At 50.2% G+C, this 10157-nt stretch overlaps 1 protein-coding gene across 5 annotated transcripts in view; it reads left to right on the top strand.

Moving 5' to 3' along the window:
- The first annotated feature begins 3381 nt into the window (after positions 1-3381).
- The window catches only part of LOC123778415 (phospholipase A and acyltransferase 3), a 29104-nt gene continuing 22328 nt past the window's right edge, over positions 3382-10157 (top strand). Inside the window, exons 1-2 of one of the 5 annotated variants that reach the window (XR_015721451.1) lie at positions 3382-3533; positions 3970-4047. Coding sequence is in view for 4 of the 5 variants with exons in the window: in XM_045775742.2 (XP_045631698.1) it covers positions 4033-4047 (15 nt within the window). In the remaining variant the exon portion in view is untranslated. Of the gene's footprint in view, positions 3752-3969; positions 4048-10157 lie in introns of all 5 variants that reach the window. The other 4 variants (XM_045775742.2, XM_045775744.2, XM_045775745.2 and 1 more) reach the window with 4 other exon arrangements.

Here is a 10157-nt window from a genome sequence, read left to right as displayed (position 1 = left end):
TCTGTGTTTTGTTTCTTTCTCCATTCTTTAATATGGGAAGGTCTGTGAAATAGATTTGGGCTTGGCAAAGTGAATGGGATATCTAAGGGGAGGGATAGCCCATGTCAAAGGAAGTAGTGGTAACGTGGTTCGGGTGCCTCACCTTTCTCTGTCCTGCGAAACCATTCTGAACAGTCTTGCTAGCTTAGTGCTGGAGAAGGCCGTGGACCTGGAGGTGGTGTTTAAAATTGAACACAGTGTTATTTGCAGTAACATGGACTTGTGAGGATCCTTGAACTTGTAGCACTTTCATTTGGTTGCCCCATCTGGTTAAATGGTTCCTCTTTGGGAGTGAGTGAAGCTCTGATGGAAAGCTTTCCCTTTCACTGGTGACCTTTGGAGCCAGCGGAGAGGTTGCATTGAACTGCCCAAATAATGACTAATTGCTAGACATTTGGCCTGCTGTAAGATTTATAGTATGTTTCTAGTTTGAAACATATACTTGGTGTGGTCTGTAGCCATCCATCCCTCCCTCCCTCTCTCCCTCTCTCTCTCCCTGATGGTGATCATGTTAGGTGTCAGGCTAGCTGTTCTCTTGCGTTCATCACAGTATAGTTAGGAAAGGTGCAAACTCAAAAATTGATAGGATATGAAGAGTATTGTGAAAACTTGGGGGCTACCATCAGAGTGGTGATGCCCCCAATAGCATAAGCTGGGGAGAAGGAAGGATGCGTGAGGAAAGTGGGTGTGTGTGGATGGGGAGAAGTCAAGCAAACTATGGTTTGCCCTTGGTGCATTGACATTCTTGCCTTTGATTACCATATATCAGTTCGCAAAGATGAGTTCAATTCCAGCTGAATCAAAGCGATGGTAACTGGATGTCTAGGAGCAAAACTGACATCAGGCACTGGAAGAACTCATGTCAGCAGTGCTATTATCTCAAGTATGTGGCGGCTGTATTATCTGCTTTTGCAGATGGATTTCTTCCATGCTTCAGGGGGAGGTAAGGCACAGATGGTTCCAGGCTTACATCATACCACTTCAGTGTCTCCAGGGATAAGAGCCTTTTTTTTTTTTTTTAATTTGACTCATTGCCTATTTAAAATGTGTGTGTACATAGCTCCAACTTAGAGAAGGCTTCTGATTGGTCTGGCTTAGGTCATATGTTCCTTCAGGGTCAATTGCTATAGCCTGGGGGCTGGGGCCTGATAGCTGGACTGAGGTCACATGTGTCTCTCTAGTCAGGGTGATGTGGTGCCGTGACTTGGCAGGTCTACCAGAACCACGCAGTCACCAAGTGAAAGACTGCTGGGCAGACAAATGTAAATGTCCACCAGCATTCCCAGTGCCCGGACTGTTGCTCCGTTTAACAAACGGGAATGAGAAAGCCTGGAACATTTCAGGAATGTTCTTTCAAAAGAAAGTATGGTGGTTATGCCACACATTTATGCAGGGGAAGCTCTTCAGAGCCTCTCAGTATGGCTTTGTTTTCATTAGGAGGATTTGAGGGGTTTCAGAAATGGGGTTCAGGAGGAAGTTACACTTCACCTTCCTTTTCTTTCATAAACCCACCTGATTTTTCTGGTCAAACGGTCAGAACTGGCATATTCACAGAGCCGCACCAGAATAGCCTTGGATAAATGTGAAGAAGCCTGTGTTCTGGGGCACCTGACTGGCTCAGCAAGCAGTGACTCTTGATCTCAGGGTCTTGAGTTCAAGCCCCACGTTGGGCACAGAGCCTACTTAAAAAAAGAAAAAGAAAAAGAAAAAAAGCCCGTATTCAGTTGACTGATGGAGTTTTCCCCAGAAGAGTGTTCAGGTTTTGAGAGGTAATGTCAAGCAACAGAAAACCTGATGTTCTCACAAAATGCTCCTAATGGATTCTGCTCCTTTAAATGTGCCTGCCCTCTCTCTCCTTCCCCCTCTCCCCTTACCCCTTTCTTTCTCCTGCCCTGGCCTTGCTGCCTCTCCTACCCCACCTGCTCCGAATCCGCACAAGGTCTCATGCCTTCAGCATAAGCCTGAGCCATTTTCTCCTTAACGTTCTCAGAGACCGCAAAACACTGGATTCTCCTGGAGGAGCCATCCTCCTCAGAGGGCAGAGAATGGAGACGTTGCAAATAATGACTATTCCCCTCCCCCGCCACAAGAAGAACAGGGCTCCAAGGCTGTGGTTGCAGAAAAGACCAGAGGCTCTGGAGTCAGCTCTCGGTTTGATCCTGGCATGGCTTCCCACCCAAACAGTGGTGATGGACTTGGGAGGGGGCCTAGGGACAGTCTTGCTGGTGGCAGTACCAACATTGTGGGGTAGCTTCTTGGCCAGGGGTCCGAGCTCCTCTTTTGGGCAGTGTGTGGAAGGTGAAAATCACTTTCCTGACATCCTCATCCCTCACTATGGTTTTTGTTCTGTTTTCCCAGGCACAGCACAGGGAAAATAGATAAGGGAAGTGATGCCTGGGCAGTTCTGCAAGCAGAGAGTAAGGAGAAGCAGAAGTCAGTCTGGTGTTCTCAAACCCCAACCCCTCCACTTTGCATCTGGACTGCTTTACAGATAGTCCCTTGCTTAATATGCAAAACGATTTGTTGGGTGAGTAGCACTGCCCATAAAGTTCTGGTATGAATTTGCGTTGCCTCTGACTCTCCTGTTGGGAAGCTAGTGAATGAAGTGTGATGATCATGGGTTTTTCCTCATGTTAACAGCCAACATATCCTGGTGAGGATTTACCACGAGCCACACACACATCAGGCTCAGTACTTTATAAGCATCATTTCATTTGTGGCTCTCCCTTCAGGGAATGTATTTTTACATGGGATCTTGTATGTTGTCCAGTATCATCATCACTCCCATTTAAGAGGTGACTAGACTGAGGCTCAGAGAGAGAGCCAGCAAGTGATCGGGCCAGGATGTGGCCCAAGCATCTCGACCGCAAGGCTCAGGCCTGGCTGGGAGTGAGGGAGAAGAGAGACGAACAGAGATGACTCTTTGGGAGTCACAGTCCAGCCGAGCCAGGTGCCAGGAAGGGCCTATGTCTGGTCATTCATTCACAGAATTTGTGCTGTGGGCCAGGTTTGGGGGGTATCTGATGGCTTAAGACCCAATAGTTAAAAGGGCTTTCTTTCTGCCAGACCTCTGAAAGCCTTCACATGGCTTTCAAATTTAATATAGTTTTAAACTGTAAGCCCACTCGAATGGAGGAGATAACATTGATTACGCTCCAGCATGGTGTATACAATGGAGTATAATAAAAGATGGCCTTCAATATTGGGCGGCCCCAAGCTCCTGTGTGGAATCGGCCAGGAGGAGGTGGCGCTGGGACTGGGTTCAGGGGGGCCTCTGGGTGGAGGAGGGCGTGGGGAGTGGCGGCGAGTGGGAGGCATCCTGGCCTGTCTGCCCCAGAGGCTGGAGCAGGCTGTCCCTGTCGCCTGGCAGGGAGCTCTGCGAGGCTCTCATTAGTCAGCCGCGCGGGGAGGAGCCGGGTGACCTTACGCTGGCTGGAGCCTCTGCGGCCATTAGCCCCGGTCCGCTGGCGGCGCGCTGCCTCCAAGTTCCAGAGGTGGGTGGAGCAGTCCTTCCCGGAACTTAAGGAACGGTGAGGTGCCCGGGGTGGCTCTCCGGGCCCGGACGGCTGCATGGGAGACGGAGAAGTTGGGTGAGGCGGGCGTAAAGAAGTTAGGGGGCTGCCCGGCCAGCACCTGCAGGCCGGGAGCGCCACCATGGGCAGGCGACACTGATCGTCCTCCCCCGGCGGCGCCGCCGCCTCTCAGGTGTCTGGTGAGCCTCCCCTGCCCTTCAAGGGATTCATCAGTTGACAGCCAAGTTCAGGGGCAGGGAGGGGGCCAGCCAGGACCTCGAAGAGTGAGGTGGTGATCCTGGGAAGGGTCAGAGGAGAACCGCGCACGGTCTCCTTGCTAGAATGCACGGTACCCCGGGGTCCTGGAAACGCTGTTCCCTATTAATGACATAATGAATCCCTGCTCCCCCTGCCTCAGGCCTTTACAGAGCGGATATACCGAACTCCAGCCTGAAATCGAGGGTCCACAGCACGAATAAAGATGCGGGCGTCCATCGTAAGTGAGGGGCGGGGCGGGGGCGGGGATTGGGGCGGCGGCTGTGTTTTACTGGGGACTCGTCCTGGAGCCTGAGTTAGTACCGGGGAGTGAGGATCCTGGGGGTGGGGGTGGGGCACACTTCCCACAGCCGCTGGGCATCAGGTGTCGGATGTGGGTTAGTCTGCTCCTGGTCCAGATGTCTCAGTATTTACCCTTGCGTGGGAAGCACGGGCAGGCAGGACCTACAGGAAAAGGGAGGCAGCAAGGGGACTGGCTCCTGGGGCCAGATATCTGGGGCTGGACTTGCTGCCCCAGGCCCTGCTTCGGTCTGACCTTTTTCTGTGGGCTTTTCTGGCCTCGGCTGTCTCACCCCATGGCCAGCCCTGCCAGCAATTTGTAGGTTTTCACTTTTCCTTTTTCTAATCTGTGATGTGGTTCAGAAATCATAAAGGGGCTTAGCAAATGCTTCCTTTCAACCTAGCAGAACCTGCGACGGAGAGATTCAGGGCACTGGCGGCTGATGTAGACCCACCTGAGGTTGTGTTCCTGCCCAGCTCGTGGCCATGGCACAAGCGTGCAGGGCTCTGTTCTGAGCACTTTGTGTCCCAAATCCACTCCGCTCCCCAGAGTGAAGATTATATGACTTAATACATAGGACGTGCTCAGAATAGTGCTTCCTACACATAGTAAGTGCTCAACTGCGATTCACTGTTATTATTATTTCAGCCCACGAAAAGATGCCACGGGGACCGGCATCAGGGCGGACCTGGCGTATATGATGGCTTGAGTGGTCATTTTAAACATCCCTCTCCTTTATCTGACAACACTGTTTTCAGTAATAATCATGAAACAGATAGCAATAATATCCAGAAAAGAAACAGAGAAAATTTTCTTTTATTGAGGTTTGTATATGAAATCATGCCGGTGCAAAAGTAAAAAAAAAGAAAAAAAAAAAGAAAGAAAGAAAAATAAGGTAAATATTAATGGAAAAAAATAGGAAAAAGTAATAGCTTAGGAGCTTTTAATTCAGGGCACCTGGCTGGCTCAGTCAGCAGAGCCTGTAACTCTTTTTTTTTTTTTTTAAAGATTTATTTTTATTTATTCGACAGAGATAGAGACAGCCAGCGAGAGAGGGAACACAAGTAGGGGGAGTGGGAGAGGAAGAAGCAGCCTCCTAGCAGAGGAGCCTGATGTGGGGCTCGATCCCATAATGCCGGGATCACGCCCTGAGCCTAAGGCAGATGCTTAACCCCTGTGCCACCCAGGCGCCCCAGAGCCTGTAACTCTTAATCTCAGCGTCGTGGGTTTGAGGCCCATGTTGGGTGTAGAGATTGCTTAAAAATAAAATCTTAAAAAAATTTTTTTAATTGCATGAACGTACTTTTGAAAGAAAGTTTACTCTTGCATGTAGGTTGGTCACAGTCATGAATAATAGCAACATGACAGTTTCTGTTTTGCAACTTCGGGAAAGTTGTCTGTGACTTTGTCAAGATCGATCTTTGCACGCTCATGTTCCGTATTCAGCTGAGCTCAATTTGTCCATCTGTCTTTGCTTACAGCTGACTGAAGAGAGCTTTTTATTAATTTTAATTTCGAAAGCTCTTCTACATGAAACCACAGATACTCAACAAGGCAAAGTCTTAAACATTAGAAGAGGGTTGTCAGAGATTCATAAAAATCACATTTCAGAATCAATTCCAGAAATTGCAATGCTGCCTATGTCTTAAAAAAAAAAAAATCCAGGGCGCCTGGGTGGCACAGCGGTTAAGCGTCTGCCTTCGGCTCAGGGCGTGATCCCGGAGTTCTGGGATCGAGCCCCACATCAGGCTCCTCCGCTATGAGCCTGCTTCTTCCTCTCCCAGTCCCCCTGCTTGTGTTCCCTCTCTCGCTGGCTGTCTCTATCTCTGTCGAATAAATAAATAAAATCTTAAAAAAAAAATCAATCTAGTGGCTTTTAAATATCTCCACATGTGAAACATTTTCACTAAAACATCATCACCAGAAAATTCATCCTAAGTTTTTATCTTATTTGGCAAAATTCTGCCAAGTTTTCCTTCTTCTGAGAAGAATCAGAGAAAATGGTTGAGTGATAGTGGGCACTGATACTTATTTAATCCATTGCTTTAGAATGAGGCTAGTTCTGGGTGAAAGGGATCCAGTTCTCTTTTAGTTTCTCCTGGCACAGGTCAGTGCCCGAGCTGACCATTTCTCTCCTGTCCGTGTTCCAAATTTGCTTAGAACAAGCAGGCCAGGAGGCTTTGCCTCCGTGTCTCCAGCCCTGCCGTCCTTAAATCTGTGGCTAGCTGCTGGGGAAGAGGATATCCAGAGGGAAACTGAGGCTCCCGGGTAGTGGTACTGAACTGGGCCCTTGGGTTCTCTAAACAACAGAAATCGGTAAGAGGCCCACCGGGAGTTCCAGGCATGGCTTTACCGGGGCTTGTGCTCGAGCGCAAGGGAGGCAGCAGGAAGGAAAGAATCCTCCGGCTGACTCCCTGGAGGAGAGGTCAAGGAGAGTTTTTAAAAGAAACTTAGGTGGGAAAAGGGTGCCGACGAAGCACGTAGTGGATTATTCGCACCTGCGCACGTAAAGATCATGCTTCTCCATGTGTCACATGTCTGATTAGCATGTTAAGTCTCCGTTCCTGGGCGTGATTTTGAGTATTCTAATGAGAAGACAAGTCTGTGAGAGTTCAGCACTGGGGTCCATCTTGGTGCAGACCGGTTTGGTCTGGTCTTGGCCAGTCTTTGCAGTAAACATCGTCCCTACAGTTAGGTTCCTCAAGAGGCACAGAGTTTAGCTTTTTTTTTTTTTTTCCGCTTACAGAGGCCCCCAAGGAGTCCTGGATTTCATGGTCAGGGTTGAAGGGACCTGAGTCCAGTCCTTGCTCTGTCTCAGTATGAGGAAACTGATGGGCCTGCTCTGACCTCTGGCTCTGGGCTCCCTTAGCACAACTTCGTGAGCCTCTAAGTGTGCCTGATGTTCTGACAGCTCTCTGCAGGGCTTGTTAAGGAGCTTCGGGGGAGGGAAGAGAAGAGGACCTTCTCAAGTAGCAACCGAGCTCCAGGCCCCACAGGGATTCATCCACATTCTGGAGGGGCCGTAGCAGGGAGGGGCTTCAGAAGGAAGGTCACAGCCCTGGAGGTCGCAAACCTCTGCTGGAAGCACTGTACGTGCCAGACCGGCTGCTCCGTGTAGCTGGTGGGCGATCACTGACCACTCCTCCCCGTGGGCTCAGCTCAACATTTACAGCCCTCGGATAAAACTGGGCCGTGGCCCGTGGAAGCAGCGGCAGCGCTCTTTGCTGGAGCGTCCTCTTGAGGGATGAATAGGAGTTTGCCAGTGAATAACCAAGGGCATTGCTGGCCTGGAGAACTGTGATGTAGAGGCAACGCTTGCCACGCGGGGTGTTATCAGAAGTCAGGACCTTTGTGCCAACTCCTTGGTACCGTGGAAAGAATTTTGCCCTTGGATTCAGGAAAACCTATAGTGGAATCCTGGCGCTGCTTCTTGGAGAGGTCTGAGAACGTGGGCGAGGTTCTCCCCATCTCTGAGCGGTTTCCTGACCTGTAAAATAGGGCAGCTGTTAAGAATCCCAGATAACTCGTGTGTGCGTGGTGGCTGGTGGTGGTGGCGGTGGTTTCCAGACGAATTAGGAGGCAGTCCTAATTCATGTAGAGTGAGGCCGGACTCATCCACAGCATGGCCTTGGGCCTGGAGGTCAAGAGCCTGGGAGGCCCCATAAGTGTTGCCTCCTTTTTCAAGGATCCTCATGACCTTTGGGGACATAGGGGCTGGACCTGGTACCCACTGGAGCTGCCACTGTTCCTCTCCCAGCAGCTGGCAAGGAAAGAGGTGATGCGTCAGCCCAGCCCCTCCTCTACCTTCTCTCTGGGGCTGAGGCTGGGGGGTGTGGGCAGTCAGGCCTCCCGGTCATGCCTCCTGCACCCACCCAGCTCGGGGTCCAGGGTCTCAACCCCCTCACAGGTACTTGGTTTTACAGCTTTTGCCCCATGATCTCATTTATTCCTCACACAAACTCTGCTGGATGGGTGTGTATGGCCCCATTGTACCAGAGAAGCTCAGAGATGTTCAGTGATTCCTGAAGGTCACACAGCAGTAGGGCAGAGAGGGGCTGAATCTTGGCTGGACGTGGGCTCTCCTTCTGAAAACACAGCCTCGGATACACGGGATTGGCGCCCAGCCCCTCACAGGTTTCTTCTCTTCCTCGAAACTTGGTACCAAACTCCCAGCTGTTTGCTGGAAACGCCCCTCTCAGCACCCACGCTGGACTTCGGTCTTTCTTATAATTTTCCAGGAGTTCCCCAGAGCATCAGGAATGAAGGGGCTGAGATCAGAATTTCCACACTTGCCAGAGCATGTGGTTTGGGGAACAAGGAGAACCTGCTCTTGGGCTGGGTTTCACAACCTCCCCGGCATCTCCAGCTGGTCCTGGAACTGAGAACTTTCCAAATCAAACATAATGAAAACACACCCGAGGAAGTGGCAGCAAAAACTGCCGTTTACAGAAGTCTTCCAGTGTGCCAGGCAGTATTTGCTCAGTGTTTTATAGGTATTAACATACTTGATCCTCAGGACAACCCCATGAGCGATTCCCATTTTACAGCTGGGGAAACTGAGGCTGGGAGAAGTTGGGTAACTTGTGCAAGGCTGTCTGGCTCTGGAGCCCCAAGGCTGTAATCAGTATGCTTTTTCTGAAAACGAAATCCATCTGGATTTAGACATGCTTATGAGTCATGCTCAGTAGCCTACTTTCTGTACTTTTTTGTAATCTGAAATATTTTATTAAAAAAACAAAATCTCAAAGCTCTGACCAATGAGGCTAAATGAGGCTGGATGTGTGCAAATCAGAGCACTTCTGTAGTGGCCTTGAATTAAAGAAAAACATTCTTTTTTAAAATATCTATTTCATTTGCTTTTTTAAAAATAATAATTTTGTATTATGTTAGTCACCATACAGTATATTTATTTGCTTTTTTTAAAGTAGTCTCCACACCTAACACGGGGCTCGAACTCACAACCCTGGAGTAGCACACTCCACTGACTGAGCCAGCCAGGTGCCCCAAGAGACACATTCTTTTTGTTTTGTTTCACCGCTTGGGTTGAAACTTCTTCTGCAAGTGCTGTCGCTGTGGTCTCTTGTCCTGTCCCGGGCCCACAGCCAAGTGTCTCACACTGGATTGGAGCTGCAGGGGTGAATGTGGGCGGCTGTGCAGGGGCTGCAGGCGGAGTCGTCTGCTGGAGGGCTCGGCTGCCTCCTTTCTCCCTGCGGTTGGGGAAGAGGCTGGGGTTCCAGCTGCCTCTTTGCCACTTTCAGGCTGACCCTGGGTAAGTGACGTCATCGCCCTTAGCATCAGTTTCCCTGCCTGCAAAATAAGGTGTCTGCTCATCTCAGCCTGACATTCAGGCTCACAGCTCTCTCCCCTCAGGTACTCTCTCCTCTGGTTCTCACTCTGGGCTGCACGGTAGAACCACCCAGAAGCTTTAAAAAAAATGCCCCCACGGGCACCGGGCAATCCCCTCACAGCTATGTTTCTGCTTCAGTCTGCCCCGCACCCCTGCTTCCCTCTCTATCACCCCCTTAAGGCCACTCCCTCCCCACCATCTTCTCTGATTGCTGGAGGATGTAAGGGTTAAGAGTGTTGGATTCGGGTTTGAATTCTGTCTACACCACATACACAGTCCTTCTCACCTTTCAGGACTTCAACAAAAATCTCAGGTGCTGCTTTTTCTTTTTTCTTTCTTTTTTCTTTTTTTTTTTTTTTAAGATTTTATTTATTTATTTGACAGAGACAGCCAGCAAGAGAGGGAACACAAGCAGGGGGAGTGGGAGAGGAAGAAGCAGGCTCCTAGCGGAGGAGCCTGATGTGGGGCTCGATCCCAGAACGCCAGGATCACACCCTGAGCCGAAGGCAGACGCCTAACCGCTGTGCCACCCAGGCGCCCCTGCTTTTTCTAGCATCATCTGCGGCTCCTTTCCTCTTCCTCTCTTACGTCCACTCAGCTGGAATTTGGCCTCCAACTCTGATAGGAGCTGTGCTCATAAAGGCCACCAGTGACCCTCACCCTAGAGCGCACTCCTGACCTTCAGAGGCCCGGATTCAGCTGC

This window comes from Ursus americanus, chromosome 24 (assembly GCF_024610735.1).
Source record: "Ursus americanus isolate L20-20 chromosome 24, mUrsAme1.1.p, whole genome shotgun sequence".
Lineage (NCBI taxonomy): Eukaryota > Metazoa > Chordata > Mammalia > Carnivora > Ursidae > Ursus > Ursus americanus.
The sequence above is the reverse complement of the archived record's forward strand: the minus strand, read 5'-3'. Positions and strand labels throughout refer to the sequence as shown.